This window comes from Tursiops truncatus, chromosome 1, assembly GCF_011762595.2.
Source record: "Tursiops truncatus isolate mTurTru1 chromosome 1, mTurTru1.mat.Y, whole genome shotgun sequence".
In the NCBI taxonomy this organism is placed as follows: domain Eukaryota; kingdom Metazoa; phylum Chordata; class Mammalia; order Artiodactyla; family Delphinidae; genus Tursiops; species Tursiops truncatus.
This window is the reverse complement of record NC_047034.1, coordinates 141,280,289-141,306,719: the sequence shown is the minus strand read 5'-3', so window position 1 is coordinate 141,306,719 and position 26,431 is coordinate 141,280,289. Positions and strand designations below refer to the sequence as shown.

Sequence of the window (26,431 nt, the reverse complement as noted above, 5' to 3'; positions counted from 1 at the left end):
ATTTTAGGATCACCCATAAATACCAATTGATCAAATATATAAGACAATGTACACTAAGTAAAAAAAGAATCACATTAGCATTTATCTCTTTCTACTCTTCAGGTCAAACATGTTAGGATCCACTTTTAGTTTGAAACACCATTATCTAAAGTCTTACATGCTTCCATCAGAGCTGGATTCCTAAAGTGAATCTTAAGCAACCTTAGATTCATAGTTACAAAACAGAGCTATTTTTTTTTGACATAACAAATTTAAATGCCCGTTTGTACTGAAATCTACACACCCCACCCCCACTCCTTTCACTTTCTTTTTCTACAAAATGAGAGGAAAAAGCCATAGATTTCTGCAGCAATACATTTTGGGGGTGGGGGAAAGGTAAAAGAAGGCAATAAGAAGGGAGGATGCCATTCAATAAGTCCTCCAGATTAGTACTGCAGAGTTTCTTCTTAGAGCTTCATGGCTATATTTCAGTTTCATCCCAGACATAACCCAAACAGAGGATCAGCCTCCATTAAGCTGAGGCATAAAGTAAAGTGAGAAAATTACACCAAAGGAGATACTTAAGGGAACACTACATGCTACATTTATATTTCTCACCTTTTTTGAGGTGAGATTTTAAATGTAGACAAAAATCAACTGTTTTGGATATGCAGGTGCAATGCTCTTAAGATTTATATGGGAGGAAAAAAAGCACAGTAATAAAGCTATTTGTATACTGTTACTTTTAAATACTTGAGATGGCCAAGGAGCTCACTAACCGTTTGTCAGATGGGTCAAAATGTGGGTCAAGATGTCAGTGGAGATTTTAAACATTCTCTTACCATGTGAATCATTGTTGCAGCCCGTTACTCCCATAATACCTCAATCTACTTATTAAGCAAAGTTCATTCCCCACTTCCAATCCTTATAAAATTAGATAAAATTGAAAACTAGAAAAACACAGGAAGAAACATCTAAATATACTCCACAAATTCTGCAAGTGAAATCTTAGAAATTTTTTCTTTCCTCCTTAAGTGAGAAGAGTGTTTTCAGTCCTGCCGCAGCATGTCAAAGATTAGTCACATGAAACACTAGCCTCCTCCCTTCATCCCAAATCCTCAGGCATTCCACACTAGGTCAGTATCAGCTCAGCTCCTCCTTTCTGACAGTAGATAATGACAAAAACAGAAGACGCAACATGGTATCATAGACCAAAACTGCACACACTAATGTGCATGTTTGTATTCAATCCTTTCTTGCTCCCCTGTTAACTGCTGTCACTGTGCCTGGTCAGAAGATAAAGTGTGCATGCAGGAAAACAGGGCTGCAAGAAGGCAGTGAGCTGACTTAACACAGCCAAGACACAAGAATGGGAGAGCAAAAGAAGGAAGCTCACTTAGTGAAAAAAGAAAACAGATTACAAAGGACTCTCAGCTCTAACCAGCAAACAGTCTATGTTTGGCTAAAATGGAGGAAGCTTAGAAAGTACAAACTTCTCTTCATAATTTTGGGTGTGGCAGGGGTGCGGAGTGGTGGTGATGTCAAACATCCTGAAGACCATTCTCAACTAAATAAAATATGGGAATCTTTAGGGATTAATTTCTCTTAGTCTGAGATCAACTGAACTTAACTTTCAATCCACTTTTATCTAGTAAAATTCTGGTCTCATAAGTCCTTTTTTTTACCAAAACCAAGTAGTATAACATAAGTACTGAACAGAAAACTTTAAAAATAATAAAATGACCAGTTATATTACTTTCGATAAAAAACGTTATTAATGAAAATCTGTCCTATAAACCAGACTGAAAATCAAATAATTTTCTCATTAATTTAGATTATAATTTCAGAGATACGAAATTGTTATACTGTGGTATTCCACAGACACTTAACCTCTATAGCTATCCTTCTCATTTCAGGCAAGTAAACATATCTAAACACACATTTAGGTACACTAACCATGGTTGACCATGTTCTTTACATTCTCCTCTCTTTCAAACAACAAGTATATTTTTCTAAAAGTGATGGATACATTAGTCAATACAAGAATATCCAAGCATTCTGTTTAACATTAGTAATTTAAAATTTTAATTCTTTTCAAGATTCTGTGCCACAATAAAAAGACATCTAGATTAAGTTTCCTGAGGAGCCCACCAGTATATGTGGATAAGACAGACATATACTTCAAAACAGGTGTGTGAGCATTTTGCCGCTTATCTTGGAAATCAGGAAAAGCTATTGCCTTCACCTTAGTAACTTCTAAAAAAGGGAAATGATCCTATACACCCTCCATTTTAGACTATCTCTCTGGCCCTATTCACTCCCAAGATAATAGTACATCCTGAGGAATCCACAAATACCAAAGCTATAAAGAAAGGCCAGGGAAGGAGCTCCCTGGTGTTCCAAAAGTTGACTGCTATGATTCCATGGAACCTAGAATCTGAACCAGGAAGAAATGCAAAGCCCAAGCTAAGCTTTCAGAAGCCTAAAGTTGATAACTGCATAAACTTGCTATGAAGTAGGCAAAAGTCACTCGCAAGACTGGAGACCAGAATTCTAATCTAGCTCTACCATGAAATGGTTTTTCTGACTCTGATTATTATTTTTCACTCTGCAGATGCTGATATCTCTACCATCTTAAGATTTGTAAGGTGAAATGTACAAGATATCAAGTAATTAAGAAAAAAGCAGGCTTTGAGCCTATGTTATGGTTTTGTTTTACTCATAATATTAACACTACTTAGAATTTTAAATAATATTGATGGAGTAATTTTTAAATTTGTTAAAAGGAATTATGGGGTACAAAACAGTTTATAAAACATTGATCTTGTCTTAATAATCAAAATAATTGCTGTCTACTTTTAGAAACTTATTATATGATTTTCAAAGCATAAGACTTGGAGTAAAATATAGTCCGGAATTCAAATACTGGTTTCATCACAGGTCATCTTTGTTAAATCACTGTAGCAACAGCTATTTGTTCTGGTTGACCCTCCCTTCTCCTAGTACTCAGCAATCTTTCTTTTAGGAGACTGCTCCTCTCTCCCTATTATCTTTCTACCCATATAGTTCAAGTAGAAAATGCCATCTTTTTACAGACTCAAACTCTCTGAGTAGTAACTGGCCAGGGATTAGCTCCTGACCAAAGCTTAACCAGTCACAGCTTCCCACCTCATAATCACAGGAATTACCTCAAGATTGGGCCCATGATCAAAGCCAAGGTGGTTAAAATCTTTATCTAGGATGCCTTAATTTGGAATTAATGGAAAACCACTATTACCACTACCATATCTACTACTACTACTACTAACAATAACAATTATTGAAACTAGAACTTAGTAACTATTTACTATATGATAGGTGTTATGTGATAAGTACTTTACATGGATTATTTCATTCATTCTTAAGAAAAATCATTCCTGTGAAATGATGAAGATGGGCAAATGTAGGTCAAGATGTTGTTGGCATTTGCTGTCTCTGTCTAAAGAATAATAAAATTTTCATACAAAGAAGCAGAGGTGAAAGGCAGGAGACAAAGAAATTTGGAAGGGCTTAAGCCCTGGCTATCACCGTCTGTGATAGTTAATTTTATGTACTAATTTGGCTAGGCCATGGTACCATGGTACCCAAATATTTGGTCAAACACCAGTCTGGATGTTGCTATAGAGGTATTTTTTTAGATAAAATTAACATTTAAATCAGCAGACTTTGAGTAAAGTAGATACCCTCCATATGTGGTGGGTCTTACCCAATAGTTTAAGGCCTTAAGAGAAAAAAACTGAGGCTTCCCCAAGGAAGAGGCCATTCTATTTCCAAACTGTCTTCAGACTTGAGCTACAACATGAACTTTTACCTGAGTCTCCAGCTTATCATCCTGTTCTAGAGATTTTAGACTTGCCAGCTCCACAACTGTGTGAGCTAATTCCTTAAAGTAAATTGAAGGTAATATCTACTTTACATATCATACACAAAGATTGTTGTGAGGAGTAAAAACGAGAATACACAACGGTACCCAATATATCCTTATGCAACTTTAAAACCTACATATTGATTTAACAAACAAATACTGAATTCTACTACATACCTGTCACTGTGCTGTACTTTAGTGATACAAAAAAACAATGAGACAGACACTTTCCATTAAGTGTACGTGAGGGGTTGGGCAGGAGAACATAAAAAGATAACTGCAATGCAGGGTACTGGGTGCTACAACAGGTAAGTACAAGGTGCTGTGGGAACACAGAAGATGGGTACCTGGCTCTGGAGAGGGTCTGAAAAGGCTTCCTTGGTATCAGTGAAGGCAGGATTATGGAATTGCAAAAATAAGCTGTGCAGACAGTAAGTGGTATATTTATCATATGGTATTTGAAAAGAAATTATTCCAGCCTGGGAATGCTTTGTGACACAAAACCTTGAAGACTCAGTTAAGATGAGACTTCAGTTAAGCCTTGAAGCAAAGAATCAATGTTGGGTAGAAAAATGGCATTTCAAATGCAAGGGAGAGCTTATGCAAGAAAGCAAAAAGGATGTCAGTACAATGGCAGACTAAGAGGTAAACCAAGAAGAAAACTTCCCAAATTTGATGAAATACACACATCCACAACCCAAGAAGCTCAATGAACGCCAAGCAGGAAAATCCAAAGAAACTCACACTGAGACAATTATAATCAAATTGTTGAAAGACAAAGACAGAATTTTGAAAGCAATAAGAAAGGAAAGACTTTTCATGTACATGGGATCAAAAATAAGGTTATCATTGGATTTCTCAGCAGAAACCTTGAAGGCCGGAAGGCAGTGGGATGACATATTTAAAATGCTGAAATAAAAAAGAAACTGTCAACTGAAAATACTCTATCTGGAAAAACTGTCCTTCAAAAAATGAGGGAAAAATTAAGATATTCCCAGATAAACAAAAGCTGAGGATTTCATTACCATTAGACTTGTGCTATAACAGATGCTAAAGGGAGTCCTTCAGATTGAAATGAAAGGAGGCTACTAGACAGTAACTTGAAGCCATACGAAGGTATAAAGGTCTCCAGTAAAGGTAGATACATGGACAAAACCAAAAACTAGTACTATTGTAATTTTGCTTTACAGCTACCCTTTATATTTTCTGTAAGATTTAAAAGACAAATGCATAAAAAATAATTATAAAGCTATGTCAGTGGATATATGATGTATAAAGATGTAATTTATGACATCAACAACATAAGGTGGAAGGGACAGAATTTACAGAAGTAGGATTTTGCATACCATCGAAGTTGAGTTGATATCAAGTCCAATTAAATCATTCAGTTTCGGATGATAAAATTCTGGAGATGAACAGTGGTGACAGCTGTGTAACAACGTAAATACACCTATGCCACTGATCTGTATGCTTAAAAATGGCTAAAATGGTCAACTTTATGCTATGTATATTTTACCACAGTGAAAAAATTTATAAAAAAGAAAGCACAGAGGTGAGAAAATTCTAGACAGCAGACTAATTTATCTAAGATGGAGGGTTCATGTGTGGTAAATAAAGCTGGAATGGTAGATCAGGGTAAGATTATAAAAGAACTTCAGTACTGGGTAAAGACACACAGACTTTTAATTCACTGGCAATGGGAGTCCCTAAAGATTTCTGAGCTGTGCTTTTTTGAACTCTGAATGGCATTATTTAACAACATAGCTCTTCTTTCTCTGCTGGCTCTGCTCTGTGGGGGAAGAGAGGAAGCAGACGCTCTTATTACTGAGAAAGCTGATGACAATTGCTAGAAAGGCAATAGAACACTCTGACTCTGCTTATCTTGGGAACTGTCAGAAGTCTTAAGTTAGATTAGAGTAACAACTACAGACAGCTGATAAGAAAATTCTGGCGTGTAATTCAAACCAGTCTGAAAGTTAGATGGTCTTTCACTCTAAGAATTCATATTTAGTTGATAAAAACTTAAGTTAAAGTTTGAGAGTAAAGACATTGATTTGTACCTTAAGTTTTTAATTTCTCTTTGCCTTAAATATATAATCATTATATAACTATATATTATTTCATTCTTTCAACAAACAGCTATTGAGTATCTTCCACATGCCAAAAAAGATTAAACCAGGGCCCCTACTTACAGTTTGCTGGGAAAACAAACATAGCCATTAATTATAAAACTGTTAAGATAACTGCTATAGGGACTTCCCTGGTGGCGCAGTGGTTAAGAATACGCCTGCCAATGCAGGGGACACGGGTTCAAGCCCTGGTCCAGGAAGATCCCACATGCCGCAGAGCAACTAAGCCTGTGTACCACAACTACTGAAGCCCGTGCGCCTAGAGCCTGAGCACCGCAACGAAGAGCGGCCCCCGCTTGCCACAACTAGAGAAAGCCTGTGTGCAGCAATGAAGACTCAACGCAGCCAAAAATTAATTAACTAATTAATTAATTAAAATAGTGTAACAAATTCAATAAAGACTTTAAATAAAAAAAGATAATTGCTACAAAAGTTTAAGTGCATTCAGTCCTATGGGAAAAACTAAACTTCTTAGTTCTGGGAGGCTGGCTTTCTTAATGAGCTTTAGTTTTGAAAAAAAAAGTCCGAATGCATTCATGGGCATAAACTGTTGAAAGCCTAACTGGAATCAGGGGAAAACACAAACTTTGGGGTATGGCTCACATGACCACTGCCCTGTCAGTGGCAGAATCCAAAATTAGATGTTTCACTTTTTAAAAGGAGAAATGAAAGTTTATTTTGCAAACCCCAAATAATTAATTTATTCTACTTATCTAGCAGAACAAAATGAGATGAAAAAACTCAAAGAAAAGAAATGTAAGACTAGAACTTGGTTTTCATAATTTAAAAAAAAGGGATAATAAAGTTGATGGGGATGACTAATTTATATTATATCTAGAAATACTTCAGCACAATTCCTACCACACAATAAGTGCTTAGTAAATGTCAGCGATCATCATCATCATCATCATACAATTTACTAGTATAAAAGTAGAACATTTACTGGCTTTTTGGAAAGTTGTAATCAAGCATCCAGAGTGATGGCAGTTAGGACTTAAGTATGTTGGTAGAGACTGACTCCTAAATCCTTCAGGAGCTGAAATTTCTTGGTAGATATTTTTGTTTCCCAAAGACAAACTGAAACACATTCTAAAAAGTATTGCTCTCTTAAAAGAGGTAAGTGCCCCTTAATAAGCTACCAGTGCCACAAAATAATACAAGCAAATAAAACGTAATTTTTATAGAAAACAACTGATTCAGACCAGAGCGGTCCAAGAGAAATATGACACACATGTAATCTTAAATGATCAAATAGCTATATATTAAAAAGAAACAAGTGAAATTTATTTTAATATGTTTCACTTAATCCAAGATATCCAAAATATTTACATTCTTCTTTTGAAATCCAGTATATTTTACACTAATAGCACATCTTAATTTGGATTAGCCATATTTCAAGTGCTCAATAGCCACATGTGGCTAGCGGCTGCTGTATTAGCACAGATTCAGGCTTGAGCAAGGAGGGTTTCAAATAAGGGAAGTCTCCCCAAGCAGAGGTTTTAAATGATGAGCCATGTACTTTATGTAAAAACGAATTAAGGTGCCTCCTTATTACCAAACAAACGCATACTACAATGTAGAGCTTCGATTACTCAATCAGTAACGCCATTGCTGAGGTAGTCACAATTGAGACCTTCTAGCATCAGTACCGCAGGGCCAGAAACAGATCATGTTGGATTTTATAAGCAAAAGAATTCCAGATTCGACAGTATAAGCAATGCTCTCTCCAGAGCTAATGTTTTCTCACAGTATTTGAACTAAACTAAACCAAAAACATAATTAAAGAAAAAATTCAAACCATATGCTAACATTGCCTGAAATATTTTTTAAAAAATCAGTTCTTATATACGATTGAGGTAGAGATCTATATATTTAGGAACACAGATTCTGGCTGCCGAGCTACACAGTTCCAGTCTCCAACTAGGGAAGAGAGTGCTCATTCAGCTATTCCAACCAATGTCTGCTGAGCACCTTTCAGTGAATGCTGTGCTCTAAATGCTGAGCTAGGTTTTGGGGATGATGATGATGATTACTAACATGCATTGAGAATTTACCATGTTCCAGGAACTATACTAAGCATTTTACATGGGATTATTCGTATTTCTATTTTACAGATGAAGAAACTGAGGCACAGATAGTTAAGTAACTTGTCTAAGTCATGTACGGAATCAAACCAGGCAATCTGGTTACAACGCCCATGCTCTGAAATAATACTACACTATACTGCCTAATTAGAAATTTTACGAGACAGTTGGTACTATCACACAGAGCTCAGAGACTACTGGGGAAAGAAATATAATTCAGTATTGTAAGTGTCTGGAGAGAAGGATATTGAGTGTTCTCTGAGCTGAAGTGGATATCAAGGAAAACTTCTTAGAAAACTTGTCCATTCCTCATCTGAAAAATCAGAATAAAACTGCTTACCCTTCACCCGTGTTGCAAGAATTGAATAAGAGAATTTATATAAAGCAGGAATAGCACAATGCCAAATAACTATTATTGTAATAATCTATCCTGTTTACTGGCCCAAGACCAGGATAACAAACTGGCCTGACAGGATGTAGCTTTTACTTCCTGATGTTCTTGCTAAAAGGACAGAAGACAGGAAGGAAGGAGAAGCTGGTAGAAGACAAATAAATATTAACTCCTGCCTCAGCATAATCCACCACCACCACACTATCTAAGAGACTGAAGCAATTTCTTGGTATGTTTTGCCTTTTCACTGCCACGAACTTCTCTATTTGAGCCACTTTACTTTCAGAACAGGGTTCTTAAAAATTGGTCCATGGATAGTTTTTAAGGGTCTAGGAACTCCTGAAATAAATACAAAACGGTGTACATGGATAAACATGTTTTTTTTCTGGAGCCAGAGTCTAATAGCCTTTATCAGATTCTCAAAGGAAATCCCTGACACAAGAACAGGTTGGCAAAATACGAAAAATCAGTCCATTAACCTTCAGCATTAAAAATCCTCTTGCCTACAAAATCTTCTTCTATGGTCTTCAAAATAAGCTATTATTCAGAAGATCATTTGCTTTATTTCAACATTTAGTGATGGTTTCTAGTCTGCCATAAACTTTGCAGGAATTAAGTCTGGAAAATATTCTAATATTTATAACAAACTTTGACTTATTTATTCAACCAACTAACCTGTACTGAAATTCTGTGGTGTCAGGCACTGTGTGCATTAATTTCTAGACATATCCAAATGAATAAGACACAGACCCTGTCCTGAAGGAGTTCAAATCAAAACAAAAAAAAAGACACATTAAAAAAAAAGATCAGGACTTCCCTGGTGGCACAGTGGTTAAGAATCCACCTGTCAATGCAGAGGACACGGTTCGATCCCTGGTCTGGGAAGATCCCACATGCTGTGGAGCAACTAAGCCCATGCACCACATACACTGACCCTGTGCTCTAGGGCCCGCTTCCCGCAACTACTGAGCCGGCGTGCTGCAACTACTGAAGCCCTCGTGCCGAAAGCCCTTGTGCCGAAAGCCCATGCTCTGCAGCAAGAGAAGCCACTGTAATGAGGAGCCCCCACCCTGCAACGAAGAGTAGCCCCCGCTCGCCACAACTAGAGAAAGCCCATGGGCAGTAACCAAGACCTAATGCAGCCAAAAAATTAAAAAAAAAAAAAAAGATCACACTAAAATGTGGTGAGTACTATTATAAAGGAATAAAGACTGTAAGTAGAAAGGAAAGAGGAACTAGCAATCAAGGTTTCAGGGAAGGTTTGACAAAGGAGATGATATTTAAGCTGGGCCTTAAAGCAGGAATAAAACTTTACAAGGTAAAAGGTGTGCTCAGGCAAAGGGGAAGAGTAGGATCAGAGGCACAGAAGAATAAAAACTGGTGGCACGTTGAGCTGAGAGGTAATAAGCCCACCCACCATATGGCTAGAGAGGAGGAATGAAACTGAAATGGTCGATCAGAGCACTATGCTGAACACTGAGAGAGAGTACAAGAGCAAACACATGGTATCTGTTCTAGGAGCTTTGCAGCAAGGGTCCCCAGCCCCCAGGCCACGGACTGGTACTGGTCTGTAGCCTGTTAGGAAACAGGCTGCACAGCAGGAGGTGAGCGGCAGGCAAGCCAGTGAACCTTCATCTGTATTTCCAGCTGCTCCCCATCGCTTGCATTACCGCCTGAGCTCCGCCTCCTGTCAGATCAGCGGCTGCGTTACGATCTCATAGGAGCGCAAACCCTACTGTGAACTGCGCATGTGAGGGATCTAGGTTGCACGCTCCTTATGAGAATCTAATGCCTGATGATCTGAGGTGGAGCTGAGGTGGTGATGCTAGCACTGGGGAGCGGCTGCAAATACAGATTATCATTAGCAGAGGGTCTGACTGCACAGAGACCATAATAAATCGTTTGAAGACTCATATCAAAACCCTATCAGTGGGGCTTCCCTGGTGGCGCAGTGGTTGAGAGTCCGCCTGCTGATGCAGGGGACGCGGGTTCATGCCCCGGTCCGGGAAGGTCCCATATGCCATGGAGCGGCTGGGCCCGTGAGCCATGGCCGCTAAGCCCGTGCGTCCGGAGCCTGCCTGTGCTCCGCAACGGGAGAGGCCACAACAGTGAGAAGCCCGCACACCACAAAAAACAAAAAAACAAAAAAAAAAACCCGTATCAGTGAGGGGGAACTGACAATTAAGCTTCATGTGGTAGCAGGTTTTAAGTCAGAATCTGACACTGATTTTAGTCCGCACGTGGCCCGCCCATTATTTATTTATTTATTATTTTTTTTTTTTTGCGGTATGTGGGCCTCTCACTGTTGTGGCCTCTCCCGTTGCGGAGCACAGGCTCCGGACGCGCAGGCTCAGCGGCCATGGCTCACGGGCCCAGCCGCTCCGCGGCATGTGGGATCTTCCCGGACCAGGGCACGAACCCGTGTCCCCTGCATCGGCAGGCGGACTCTCAACCACTGCGCCACCAGGGAAGCCCCCCGCCCATTATTTTATTTACCACTTCCTTCCATCTGCACCTCTTTCCCGCACTGCACACTTGTCTCGGTCACAGTTGTGGTAAGCCCACAAGCTAACCCTAGCCAAAATGAGTAAAAAACAAATGTCACTAGAGAGCTTCTTTGAAAAGGGGGAAAGGCCCAATGATGAAACAGCAGAAAACTCTAAGACTACCAACAAAAAGAAAACTGTATTTAAAAGAAAACACCAAGAATCCTACTTAAATTACGGTTCACTGCAACAGGTGATTGACATTCTCCAAGCCCACTTTGTATAATATGTGGCAACCGATTATCCAACGCAGCCATGAAACCTTCAAAACTGCTTTGCCACATGGAGAACAAGCACCCTGTATTAAAAAACAAGCCTTTGGAGTTTTTCAAAAGGAAAAAATGTGAACACAAAAAACAGAAGCAATTATTGAAGGCCACCACTTCATCAAATGTGTCTGCACTGACAGCATCGTTCTTAGTGGCTAACTGCATTGCTAAAGCTAAGAAGCCCTTTACTATTGGTGAAGAGTTGATCCTGCCTGCTGCTAAGGACATTTGTCATGAACTTTTCGGAGAGGCTGCAGTTCAAAAGGTGGCACGTGTTCCTCTTTCAGCTAGCACCCTAACTAGACAAACTGATGAAATACCAGAGGATATTAAGGCACAATCGTTAGAGAGGATTAATGAGTCACTGTGGTACACAATCCAGATTGACGAGTCTACCGATGTTGACAACAAGGCAACAATGCTTGTTTTTGTGTGATATATTTTTCAGGAGGATGCACATGAGGATACGTTATGTACACTTTTGTTGCCAACCAACACCACAGCTGCAGAACTATTCAAGTCTTTGAATGATTACTTATCAGGAGAACTGAATGGGTCATTTTGTGTCAGTATATGCATGGGCAGAGCGGCTGCCATGACTGGACGGCCTTCTGGTTTCACTACTCGGGTCAAAGAGGTCGTTTCTGAAGGTGAGTCTACGCACTCTGTCATCCATAGAGAAACACTGGGTAGCAGAAAAATGTCACCTGAGCTTAACAGTGTTTTGCAGGATATCATTAAAATTATCAACCAAAGTAAAGTACATGCCCTTAACTCACGTTTGTTCGCACAGCTCTGCAAGATGGACGCAGAGCACACACGTCTTCTCTTATACACAGAAGTGAGATGGCTTTCTAAAGGCAGATCACTGGCCAGAGCTTTTGAGTTATAGAGAGCTGCTCCAGAGATTTCTTTTAGAAAAACAGTCACCACTGGAAGCACATTTCAGTGCCACAGAATGGATCACAAAACTTGCTTACGTGTGACATACTCAACCTGCTCAACAAACTCAATCTGTCACTTCAGGGGAGAACAACAACTGTGTTCAAGTTGGCAGAAAAAGAGGCTACATTCAAAGCCAAACTTGAATTATGGGGGCGACAAGTGAACACTGGGATTTTTGACATGTTTCAAACATTGGCAGAGATTTTGAAAGAGACTGAGCCAGGGCCTTCTTTCTCCCAGCTGGTGCGTGATCACCTATCTCAGCTTTCAAAAGAGTTTGAGCATTACTTCCCAACCACAAAAGACCCCCAAACTGGGAAGGAATGGATCTGCAACCCATTTGTGAATAAACCAGGTGAATCGACTTTGTCCGTGCTAGAAGAGGATCAACTGGTTGAGATCACAAATGACGGTAGCCTTAAAAGTATGTTTGAGACAACTTCAAATCTCCATATGTTCTGGATGAAAGCTAAGGCGGAATATCCTGAGATTGCCACAAAAAGCACTGAAAAGGCTGCTTCCATTTCCAACACCCTATCTTTGTGAAGCAGGGTTTTCTGCAGTGACAGCAGCCAAAACGAGATTACGGAGTAGACTGGACATAAGCAACACACATCGGGTGTCACTGTCTCCCGTCACCCCTAGATGGGACCATCTAGTTGCAGGAAAACGAGCTCAGAGATCTCACTGATTCTGCATTATGTTGAGTTGTATAATTATTTCCTTACATATTATAATGTAATAATAATAGAAATAAAGTACACAATAAATGTAATGCACTTGAATCATTCCAAAACCATCCCCCCTAACCCCCCACCCTGGGTCCGTGGAAAAACTGTCTTCCACAAAACCCGGTCCCTGGTGCCAAAAAGGCTGGGGACTGCTGCTTTACATTATCAAAGTGGGAGATGATCCTACTTTATTGTGGGAAGTAGCTAAGACAGAAGAATGGTCAGGATGCCAAGAGAGCACCGCAAAGGAAGAGATTTTACGCCATACTCAGGAAAGTGAACTGAGGTAAGGGCTAAAACTAGACAGAAAAAGCAGAAAGGACAGGACAGATTTCAACAACACTGAACAAATTATTTTCTTTATATATCTATTATGTAAGCTATATATATTGTATCTATTACATAAGCTAAGCAGTAGGGATTAACAGTGAGCAAGCAAATAGTCCCTATGATTAAGAAGTACATAGTCTAGTGAGATATCCAAATAAAACAGACAATTATGCTATGACAAGTGTAAATTTTAAAAACTATGTAAGATAGGCTCTTAAATAAGATTTGATAGGTATGAGGGTTGGGAAGGGGAAGGCTTCCAGAGGAAATAACATCTAAGGTGAGATCTGAAGGATGAGGAGTTGATCAGGCAAAGGAGATGAAGAGCTAGGAATGATTTCAAGAAGCATCTCAAAAACAGAAGAATAAAAATGAGAAGAAAAATCTCAGGTTTCTAGCTTGAGTGACAATAAATGGTGATGTCACTGAGAAAGGGAAATAAAAGAGACAAGGACAGTGGTCAGGGGAAAATTAGGAAGTCAGGTCCTACTGAACATTCAGATGAAAACACTAGTTGGGCAATGAAAAATATAGGTGTTCAGCTCAGGTGAGAGATCCAGGTATTTGATAAGATTATTTTAAAACCACTGCTTTCCCTTAAGTTAAAAATATTATACTAATTTAATCTGATCTATATAATTAAATCCCTATATAACAAATGTTGAAGGAATCATATAAAAAATTTAAAGAGACAAATGACAGAAAGTCATCCTGCCTCAAGCTCCCAATGTCCTATATTTTCAACTAGAAACAATTTGGTGAACTAGGGAAGAAAACATCTCATTTTCTGACTGATAACAAAGAACATTCTTTACCCAACCAACTCTTGAGGTTATATATAGTTTTTTATATCTCCATTGATTTTCAACGCTCAGAACAAATTATTATTCTAAGAAACATTCCTGGGGCTTCCCTGGTGGCAGAGTGGTTAAGAATCCACCTGCCAATGCAGGGGACACAGGTTCAAGCCCTGGTCCGGGAAGAGCCCACATGCCACGGAGCAACTAAGCCTGCGCTCCACAACTCCTGAGCCTGTGCTCTAGAGCCCGTGAGCCACAACTACTAAGCCCGCATGTCACAACTACTGAAGCCTGTGAGCTTAGAGCCCGCACACCACAACGAAGAGTAGCCCCTGCTTGCCGCAGCTAGAGAAAGCCCGCGTGCAGCAACGAAGACCCAACGCAGCCAAAAGTAAATAAGTAAATAAAATAAAATAAACATTCCTTTCTTCATTATGCTTTTCTGTGTTTTCCAAATTTTTATGAGTATGTATTATAACCATCACTGAGGGGGAAAAAGCAAATCTTGTAAAGCACCATATTCATTACATTCTCATTACAGTACCATATTATATGCATCGTTTATTTGCAGGTTTGATCCCTGGACTAAAATTAAATATCTTCATCTGAAAACCAAACAAATAAGAAGGAGCTAATCTTCTGTCAGATGACAATTTAGTAAAAGCCACAAATAAAATCTGTTTAAATTCTTTTTTCCTATTTTGTAGTTACACACGTCACTGCCTGATATATTAATAAAAGACTTAAAGGCTAAAGAGTAATACCATTGCACAGAAAAAATAGTCATTCACAGTAACAAAAGCCAAGGTTTATAACATAATGTGTTATAGACTTGGTGGTAGTGACTTAATACAACCATTTACAAAACTGAATTTTAACAACCATAATTTTAGCATGGGTAGATGAGCCTTATTATGACATTACTGAAGTTGACAGATGATGGAGGTTTGCCTACACTGTAGATTTGACCTAAAATAAAAGCCTAGGGAAAATATTTTCACAAGTGTCAAGTATAAACGTATTACACATTTATAAAATGTGACTACAATTTAAAACTTAATAAGGTTTTGAAGCACTATGATTTTCTTAATAAGACAGTCACAAAATGTTAGATTTTTTTTTATGTGTTTAGCTGTAATTCACTATATAAGACTGCCACTAGTACAACTTAACATTATGGTAACTAGAAGTTAGTGAAAGCTCAGTTTATCAAAATGTAACTAATACAGTAAGTCCCTTACATACGAACAAGTTCCATTCCGAGAGCACATACATTAAAGTCCAATTTGTTCGTAAGACCAACAAAGTTAGCCTAGGTACCCAACTAACACAATCGGTTATACAGTACTGTACTATAACAAGTTTATAATACTTTTCACACAAATAATACATAAAAAACAAAAAAAACACGAAAAATAAAACATTTTTAATCTTACAGTACAGTACCTTGAAAAGTACAGTAGTACAACAGCTGGAATACAGGGGCTGTTGGCAGTACCAGCTACATCACTGCTGCTTTTACACTTGCTTCCAGACATCCTGGGCTTGAAGTAAAGATACTGTACTACTGTACTCTATAAGTACTGTAAAGTACACAAAAGCACAACCACTTGTAGAGGATGCACACACGTGTCAATGTACACCAGACATGTGAACTAACTTATGCGACTGGACATGTGAAGACATGTTCACATCTTTGAAAGTTCGCAACTTGAAGGTTCGTATGTAGGGGACTTATTGTATTACAAGTGTTTGTATCAGCAAGAACATTTTATGTACGATGCTCTACTTCCTATTAAAACTCATTACAAAAACATTTCATGAGTAAAATAACTACTGTTGAAATCAAACAAGCCCTAGAATACTGGGGTATGTGTCTATTTTCATAGGCTTGAGAGGCACAGATGACAAGTATTTTCAAATCTAGATACTATTTTTTTAATTAATTAATTAATTTATTTATTTTTGGCTGTGTTGGGTCCTTGTTTCTGTGCAAGGATTTTTCTCTAGTTGCGGCGAGCGGGGGCCACTCTTCATCGTGGTGCGCGGGCCTCTCACTATCGCGGCCTCTCTTGTTGCGGAGCACAGGCTCCAGATGCGCAGGCTCAGTAGTTGTGGCTCACGGGCCTAGTTGCTCCGGGGCATGTGGGATCCTCCCAGACCAGGGCTCGAACCCGTGTCCCCTGCATTGGCAGGCAGATTCTCAACCACTGCGACACCAGGGAAGCCCCAAATCTAGCTACTATTAAATGCACATTTCTCATAAGGCAAGCAAAAATGCTAATGGACCATTATAGACCATATGAAATGAAGTCTATACACCATTATAGACTGAGTAATCAAATATTTACTTTTTTTTCAAACCAAAGTAAAAATGTTCTAAATCTTAATGAAAAGCTGTCTTATATAATAGAAAAAAATGTAGAACTAGAACTATACAACCAGGTTTGGGTGCCAGCCAGCACTTTTGCTGACCTGATGTATGACTTTGATTTTTTCCCCCACGAGTAAAAAAGAAATTGGATTATGTAATCTCCAAGGGTTTGTTTTCGTTTGTTTGTTTTTTGATTCCAATACTAAAAGCTTTATGTAATAGGCAAAGGCCAATTTTTGAGCTGGAAATAGACTTTGGTAGAATTCAGTAGAAGGCAGATAAGTCAAAACTAAACAATCCCGTTTAAAAAGGTGCCCAGACTAAGGTTACAGAATGTCAAGACATACTGTTCAAATTGGCAGATGATACTAAGGGCGATCACTGAAATTACTGTGGATTTGAAGCTATACTGCTTTCTACAGACATTTAGTCTCAGAATTCATTCCTCCTTCTGGCAGAATTTTCATGTGGGGATACCCCCTCCTCCATGTGGTCTCGGTGGCAAACTAGCCGCCCCCACCCCAACCCTGCAACCCAGGACAGAGCTCATGACAAATCAGCAAACAATACAACCTTGGCCACTGACTGTTTCAGTAGGTAGGACCCTAAACCAGTCCAATCAGATTGAATTTTAGGATTTGTTCAGGAACCGCCACAAGAGAGTAACTCCACTAGATCTGAAATAATAGGTACATGAGACTCAGATGTGCAATAACCCCCTTGACAACATAACAGGAAAGCCTATCTGAGAATGGAACCATGCAGTGGAAGTGGAAACAAGAAATGGAGAGAGCAAGAGAACTGATTATGTCATTTGATCTCCAGTACGAAGCTATGCTTTAAGTCATCCCTACCCCTAGGAGGTCTTAGTTTCACAAGTAAATAAATTCACTCTCACTTAGTCTGGGTTGAGTTCTTTCTTGCAACTGAAAAAAATCATAATTAAGTTTCTCTACAATAATCTCAATGTAGTCTCATGGATGAGGAAAGATCTTTCCCAAGTTCTTGCCATATAACCCAGCTAAATCATTTAATCCCCTTATGTCTCAGTATCATCAACAAAATAAAGTATCAGCCATTATCTGCTTTAAAGTGTTGTGAAGGTTAAAAAAAGATGTTTGTGTAAGTAAAATGATATTTAAATCCAATGCCCTGTAGATGGAAAAATGGTCTCACTTTTTAAAAAGTAATTTTAGGAGGTCATTTTTACAATGAGTATTACTATAAAAAGTTTCTAGGGAACAAGGGAATTAGGAAATACCAATAGGACCTGCTGTATTTAGATTCAAATCTAATTGTATTCAAGCCTGTTTCTACACAGTACGTGAGTATAAAAAAGAAACTCCAAATCAAGCAGTCCTGAGATTAGGTATTAGTTCTATTGCTTACAGGTTTGTATGACTTTGGGTAAAATAACCTCTCAAAGCATCTTAACTCCGTACCTATAAAACAGAACAGTAATATCTATCTCAAGTTACAAGGTTTTTGTGAGGATCAAATGAGATAACAAGTTATGAAAGCTCTTGGCATGGTGTCTGCATTTAACATACCTTCCATACAATGTATTAAATAATAATTTTTTCCTATTGTTATTCAAGTGCCTGAAGTTGGAGGAAAACTGTATTTCAGGGGAAAGGGAGGGGCAAATTAGGAGTTTGGGACTAACATATACACACTACTCTATATAAAATAGATAACCAACAAGCACCTACTATATACCACAGGGAACTACACTCAATATTTTGTAATAACCTATAAGGGAAAAGAATCTGAAAAAGAATAGGTATATATATGTATAACTGAACCACTTTGCTGTACACCTGAAACTAACACAACATTGTAAATCAACTATACTTCAACAAAAATAAATTTTTAAAAAACTTCAAAAAAAAAACTGTACTCCATTCATTCCAAGATATACTGATACCTATTTCACTGTCCAAAATCAAATAGTACCTTATAGTTGTTGGAATGCCATTGTTTATTTGGCAGTGGTTTTTTCTTTTTTCAGTGCTACATAATAGTGCATCCTGCAGTTAAAGGTTGCCTTAGATTTATTTATTACTTTTTTTAAACACATTATTGGAGAATAATTGCTTTACAATGGTGTGTTAGTTTGTGCTTTATAACAAAGTGAATCAGCCATACATATACATATATTCCCATATCTCCTCCCTCTTGTGTCTCCCTCCTACCCTCCCTATCCCACACCTCTAGGTGGTCACAATGCACCGAGCTGATCTCCCTGTGGCTGCTTCCCACTAGCTATCTATTTTACATTTAGTAGTGTATATATGTCCGTGCCCATGCCACTCTCTCACTTCGTCCCAGCTTACCCTTCCCCCTCCCTGTGTCCTCAAGTACATTCTCTATGTCTGCATCTTTATTCCTGTACTGCTGGTAAGTTCTTCAGAACCCTTTTTTTTTTTTTAGATTCCATATATGTGTTAGCATACAGTATTTGTTTTTCTCTTTCTGACTTACTTCACTTTGTATGACAGACTCTAGGTCCATCCACCTCCCTACAAATAACTCAATTTTGTTCCGCTTTATGGCTGAGTAATATTCCATTGTATACATGTGCCACATCTTCTTTATCGATTCATCTGTCAATGGACATTTAGGTTGTTTCCATGTCCTGGCTATTGTAAACTGTGCTGCAGTAAACATTGTGGTACATGTCTCTTTTAGAATTATGGTTTTCTCAGGGTATATGCCCAGTAGCGGGATTGTTGGGTCATATGGTAGTTCTATTTTTAGTTTTTTAAGGAACCTCCGTACTGTTCTCCATAGTGGTTGTATCAATTTACATTCCTACCAATAGTGCAGGAGGGTTCCCTTTTCTCCACACCCTTTCCAGCATTTACTGTTTCTAGATTTTTTGATAATGGCCATTCTGACTAGTGTGAGGTGATACCTCATTGTAGTTTTTATGTGCATTTCTCTAATAATTAGTGATGCTGAGCATCTTTTCATGTGCCTCTTGGCCATCTGTATGTCTTCTTCGGTGAAATGCCTATTTAGGTCTTCTGCCCATTTTTTAACTGTACTGTTTGTTTCTTTGATATTGAGCTCCATGAGCTGTTTGTATATATCAGAAATTAATCCTTTGTCTGCTGCTTCGTTTGCAAATATTTTCTCCCATTCTGAGGGTTGTCTTTTCATCTTGTTTATGGTTTCCTTTGCTGTGCAAAAGCTTTTAAGTTTCATTAGGTCCCATTTGTTTATTTTTGTTTTTATTTTCATTACTCTAAGAGGTGGGTCAAAAAAGATCTTGCTGTGGTTTATGTCAGAGAGTTTTTCCTATGTTTTCCTCTATGAGTTTTATAGTGTCTGGTCTTACATTTAGGTCTTTAATCCATTTGGATTTTATTTTTGTGTATGGTGTTAGGTAGTGTTCTAATTTCATTCTTTTACATGTAGCTGTCCAGTTTTCCCAGCACCATTTACTGAAGAGGCTGTCTTTTCTCCATTGTATGTTCTTGCTTCCTGTGTCATAAATTAGGTGACTATATATGCATGGGTTTATCTCTGGGCTTTCTATTTGCCTTAGATTTAATAAGGTACACCGATTCCCATTTTAAGAACCATAGTACTTAACCAAATAAAGTAGTACTTACCCAAGATATACATTAGAAACAGAGTGTGTGGATGTATTTATATAATCAGGTATAATTTTACTTTACATACCTCTGTAGGTCAACTATTTCATTGTTAAGGGTATCTAGCTCCTTAATAGCAGAGAAATCTGCGACAGGACTTGATCCTATGATGTTCTAAAAACAAAGAGTTCACAATTATAACATTATTACTATAAAATTCCATGCGGCAAAGCATTAAAAATGTTTAAAAGCACTATATGGATACATAATTTATGGTATTACTAACACTTTTAATTCACTTAAGAAAACCCTATCTAGTGCAATTTTACACACACACACAGGCAGTTATATACTAAGACATTTTCCCTTAAACTCTCTAAAACCTGTTGTTCTGTAATATATACCACCACTTGAGATCCCAATGTCTTCGTCGTGTGATCTTAGCCTGTCTAGAATGTTGCAGTAAAGCAGATATCAGATTTATAAACTAATTCCTCCACTGAAGCATAAATTTCTTGGGGAGGTGAATTGTGATTTATTTGTATTTGTATTAAGTAAATGGTGGTTGATTTTATTTAATTCAAGAAGTATTTACTTTTATTAAATACTTTCAGTGTCTATTTAAAGTAAAACCAACCGCTCAGCATGTTCCATAGTAAATATTAATATCACCATACATGAAACTGTCTTATATGACATCCTTTACATATTGTTTTCTTTCAATAATGGAGGTATCAAAATTAGTCTCTGAATGGTATTTGTATTTAGAAAACCTAGCTGGGTTTATTCTGGGCTCTGCTGTTTTACTAGCTGCATGATCTTCACTGTAAAACAGGGAAATAATCTCTGCCCTGCCCTCTTTAAAAATTAAATAAATATTGCATATGAAGTCCCTCTACAAACTTTATGATATTTTATAAATGTAAGCTATTATTATACTTAACTTCCTCAACAGAATATGCTCTTGAAAGTTGGAAAGGCTCCCAATGACTTGCTTCCCACCCTGGCTCAGTCCCCTTTGTGAACCATTTTTGATGCCTTATATAGCTGGCTGAAGTCAAGGCAAAAAGATAACTGTTCCTTCAAACACCTGACCTACAACCAAACTGACAAATAACAGGATGATCATCATTAGGAAATGTTAAAACTGAGGCCTAAACATGTAAAACTAAGATATATTGAGGACCTTATTAGCAGAACATAAAACTTAGTATTATACTTATGTTGCTGTGAACTTAAGGTATGTCACCAACTTGCACAACAGAAGAAGAAACCTAAAAGTTCACAGTAACCTATCTGCTCACATTTATATAATGGTTTACAAATTTACTAAGTACTAATCTGAAAACTGGTCTGTAGGTAGGGCAGATATTATTATTAACCCCATTTTAGAGCTAAAGAAACATATTAAATGACTTGCTTAAAGTTGAACCCAGCTAGCTAATAGGCGATATTGATCAGGAGACTTCTAATCAAATTCAAGTGCTATTTCACATTATGCCCCTTGGCACCTGCATATTAAGATCATTTAGGTAAACGAAACCATTACCCTAAAAGCCAACTTGATAAACAGGTACATCAATAAAATGTGGCAAATAATTCCTTCTATATTTCTTTATGCTATACTGCATAACCGTCCTCATATGTTTTGTTTTGTTTTGTTTTGACTATCAATACCAAAACTCATCCGTTACGATTCAATTAACGCTATTCTCAATTTTATATTAATTACAGATTTGTACCAAATATGCCTCTTACTATGTTTTACTATTATGTGTTTCACTGACACATAGACCCTTATCATTCTAAAAAGTCAGAAATTTTAAAGTGGGTTTCTGAATGTGACAAGTATTTACTAGGATTTTAACTCTGCCCAAACTTGACTTATGAGCTAATTAAGCCTGGCCAGACAATTTGAAAGGCGAACAAAATGAAAAATTAGCACTTAGTCTCACTTTTATCACCAAGAGTAACTTACATCCCATAAGTGCTACTAAGAAATTTGCTATCAGAGGTGCAAGCAAACCAAGAAACTCAGGACTCCCATACCTGTTCTGTCACTCTAACTCAAAAAAAGTGACTCACATTTGACAGTCTTTCCCTATTAAAAATATCATCAAATAAGAAGAGTGAGACAAATAAGTTTAATTTCAAACAAGTTATATGGTAATACCATAGATGACTCCAGAATGAAGATTAGTGTACTTAGTTGGTATTGATAAGTGTACTTGTGTCACTCTCAATTGCTGACACAAAAATTAAACTCCTGTTCTAGAGCAATAAAATAACATGCAATCAGGAAGCAAAGAAAAAGTTCGGCTAACAGTATATAAAGTATAAGAAGGGCATATGAAGAAAAATGTACCATGTCCCCTTCTTGCAAAATATTTTCTCTCACCCTGTTTTGTGTATTACACAAAAATTCCACTTCGGTGATTTTAAGTGGATCAGAGAGCTTAGGGAAGGCAAGTTAAAATGCACACAAGGACCAAGTGACAGACATGTGACAAAAGCATGCTGTTTAGGTATTTTCTCTGCATTAACTTTGAGGCATAAACAACCTCTAATTTCAAAATGTTATCTTGTAAACCAAAAACCGTAATGCTAAACAAGGCATAAAGTAAAGCTCTAACCTTGAGAGAGTAGAGTTAAGAAACTGACAGTACAAGAAAGGCGAAAAGCAGAGTGCTGCAGAATGGAAAAAATAGTCCAAACTAGAAAAAACACAGAAAGGAAAGCAACATTCAAAAAAGGATTAGTCAAAGCTGCAAAAAAAATGCAGTTCTAAAAAAATTAGATTATAAAGAGAAAAGAGATTATTTGAAAGACAAAACAAATGCAAATTTTAATTTTTAAGGTTAAAATTTTTGGTTTATAGATAGGACAACAGTGATAAAATCCCATTTTAATGAATAATACTGATATCTGACATGGACAAAAGTATCTATGCTCTAGTGAATGGACTTCAGTAAATCTACTTAATTGAAAATTCTGTATAGCAGATGCAACTCAAAGTGCCTACTAATGTTACAGAGACTTCAATGAACAAACAATTTGCTTCAGAAAGTTCTGCTGTATGTGTATTTTGTGTTGGTGGGAGACTCAGTGGGTATAAAATGAAGGCAGCAAGGAAAAAAAGCAGTCTACATATGTGAAAGAAGATGAAACAACACAGTGTTCCATAACTGAGCAGGGGGCATAAATACAAATTTGTAACCTTTATCTTTCTGGGTGGCATCACTTTTAGCCTTCTCTACAACTTAGGGAACCCATGTTCTACATCAAAAGAAATCTCAGAAATTCACAAAATGCTCCCCCCAAAACACTCACAAAGCAGATAAAATCAAGTAGTTACTTAATGTGAAAATAAGAATAAAAACTCTTATATGTAACTTCTATATTTAGTGGCTATAAATTTCCATTTAGTTGACTTAGGAAAAAAATCCAATTTTGACTGTTACTAGATTTGTTAAAATGGGATTTTTTTAACCTATGTGACAAAATTAATGCAAGACATTCTACTGACATTTTAAAGAGAACTCTCCTGATACCAAATATGTGACAACTCCTATATAGGTAACTCTGAAGAATCACCACATCCATGGTTACTTTGTAGGTCACAAGATACTTAAAGACACAAAGTATGGACGGCAAACAGCCACTAGAGCATGCAAGTCCTTTTAAAGCTCTATTATAAGGCCAAGATATTATAAACCACAATATTAGGAAGGGTTTCTAGATGAGAAGAGAAAAATCAAGGTACAGCATTACTGAAACATGTAGTTTTGAAAATTCCCACTGCTGGCCAGAACCAAAAGTAGCTAAAACCTGTTTCTAGCTGTTCAGATATGAAATTCAGTTGTATGCTCAGGAATAGAGGGTCATCTATATGGTGAAAACCACACAGACTTTTCCTCAACAAGTTTTTCTTTTCTTTTTTTTAATGTAAAATTGACAAAAAGCAATCATAATCTCCTAGATTTTGTTTTCAAATCTGTATTGTTTTCTCCAAGAGTGAATTATCAAATGAAATGCAGTAATTTAATTCTTATAGGTTTCATTTAAAATTTACACTCTATTCATAAAAATTAATTTACATATCCACGGGGGAAAAACAAGACCACATTTTCCAGTTTTAAGACTGGAAAGTATGGTTGTCATATGTGTAATGAATGGTGGGATAAATGAGCTGTAGCCCAAGGATATCATACAAGGTATTCCAACATATTTATAGGCACAAATTAAACCGTAAACAGTATACTGCTCTGTTTCTAGCCAGATACATTTTCTCCACTATTCCATACAAATCGATTCTGTCACCTGGCATAGCATTTGTTCTTTTCTGTTAATGCATTAAGGTTTTCTCTTAAGTTGTCTTACCTTTTGTAAAGTGGCCCTATCTGATGGTGGAATCATCTCAGGAGTAAGAATGTGAGGAGGATCGATGCCCTTTATTAACTTTTGATTGATTAAGTGAAAAGCCAAGGCAAACTGATCTTTTGAAAGCTTCCCACAGTCCTTTGTGTCACATAATGCCCTGTACAAATAAACAAAAAGAACAGTATGTAAATGTCACAATTACCATTCTAAAAATCCAGGGGAAAATTAATATGACTATGTAGCTTTGAAATAATCACCAGTTGAATTAAAAAATAAAGTCATACCAACTTATGGCTAGCCAAAAACTCACTAAAATGTTAGAAGAGAGTTATTGGCTAAAATGGTAAGAAAAAGAGACTGTTCACCTTGGTGCTGAGCAGGGTCCTCTAATTTGGGTTTGCTCTGTGCTTTCTTACCAATTTCCAGAACCGCTACGGAGTAAAAGCTGTGGTGGGCCAAAGAATTCCAACATTCTCTACTCCCAACATTTTCAACATTAAAACATGTTAAAAATGAAACCTAAGTTTCAACAAATTTGGTTCGTTAGTGGCATTAGAATGATTCTAAAACAAGCAAAATACTCCATGTCGGCTTGTTTCCTACAACTTTTGAAGTAGGAGGATGTCAGGATCACCGTCAAAGAAAACTAACAGCTGCAAATGGAGATCACGTGTGGAGAGAAGGCAGCAATCTGGAAACCTTTACAAAAATCACTTGAAGAGAAACAGCAAATGTTTTATTCTATTTGCTTCCCCCCTCCCCCGCCTTTTGTTCTTAAGGTCAGCTTTCTAAAGTCCTGATCTGTTTGATTCATTGAAAACCAATGTGGCCTGATTAAAAGACTATGGGCTATGGTGTCAAAGAAACCTGACATTCCAGCTTTTCTACTTATTTCTTCTTGTGACATTGGCCATATTTTTTAACCTCTCCAAGCCTTAGTTTCTTCATCTATAAAGTGGAGATTACACCTATCTTGCAAGGTTACTGTGAGAATTAAAGACAAAGTACATAAAAAGTCTGGGCATAATGGCAAACCCATGACAGCTGCCATTTATTCAGCATAGTGCCTAGCCTAGGCACTTGAAAGTGGCAGCTATCACTAGCTACATATATTTAATCTTTCCCAGCCTTGGGTTCTTGTTCCTTTTAAAGCAGATCTGCTGTCCTTTGTTCTTTTCTAAGTTCCTCTTTGCAACTATATGGTTTCACTTCTGATGTTTGCTGCCCCTTGAAAACCTCATGATAACTAATCTCAGTATAGTCAGGTGGATTGGCAGCAGAAACACTATAAAAAGCATTTTCATTATATTATCTCATTTAATGTGAAATTCATTAGAGACACTAAAGTTTGTCATTTTTTAAGGACCAAGTGTATAGTATAGTTCCCACGTAAAGGTATAAAAGTATACATATACCCTATAGAAAGAATTATACAAGTATACCTTGAAGATTCTGGATTTGTTTTATATTGTTTAAATTTCAGAATTTTGGATTCTCTCTTAAAAACTGAAGTTTAATTAGCTGATATAAACCAATGCTGGATTTTAACATTCTAGTAACCATTAACTGACACTGTCAATCTAATAAAACTATAGGTAACCCATTCTCAAGCTTTTGTCCACTATCCAGAAGAAATCATCAGACTTAAATTTTTCTCTACAAAGAATTCTAAACAAAAACTGTCCTACTTACAAATGCCTAAAAATAAGAATCTACAAAACTAGAGTTGATACAAAACCATATTTGTTTTTTAAATCACTTAAATATTAAGTCTTACCAAATATGGGCTAGTAAGGCAGAAGGTAAACCTGTCTTCAGGAAGATTTCACGGACTTCCAATCCAGACACAAATCCATCCATATCTTTATCAGTTTTCAAGAAGATTTCATCATATTTAGCTTTTTCTGCAGGGGATACAACCCACTACAGGAAAAAAAAATATATATAGTATTTCCACCAAAATGAAA

The 26,431-nt window shown here is 37.3% G+C and overlaps 1 protein-coding gene across 5 annotated transcripts in view; it reads right to left on the bottom strand.

The window, feature by feature from the left end:
• The window catches only part of EPS15 (epidermal growth factor receptor pathway substrate 15), a 160,747-nt gene that overhangs the window by 68,574 nt on the left and 65,742 nt on the right, over positions 1–26,431 (bottom strand). For all 5 annotated transcript variants that reach the window (XM_073789888.1, XM_073789889.1, XM_073789890.1 and 2 more), the window contains exons 10-12: positions 26,242–26,387; positions 24,465–24,621; positions 20,173–20,258 (exon numbers count right to left, since the gene is read on the bottom strand). In XM_073789888.1, the coding sequence (XP_073645989.1) occupies positions 20,173–20,258; positions 24,465–24,621; positions 26,242–26,387 (389 nt within the window). The remainder of the gene's footprint in view (positions 1–20,172; positions 20,259–24,464; positions 24,622–26,241; positions 26,388–26,431) is intronic.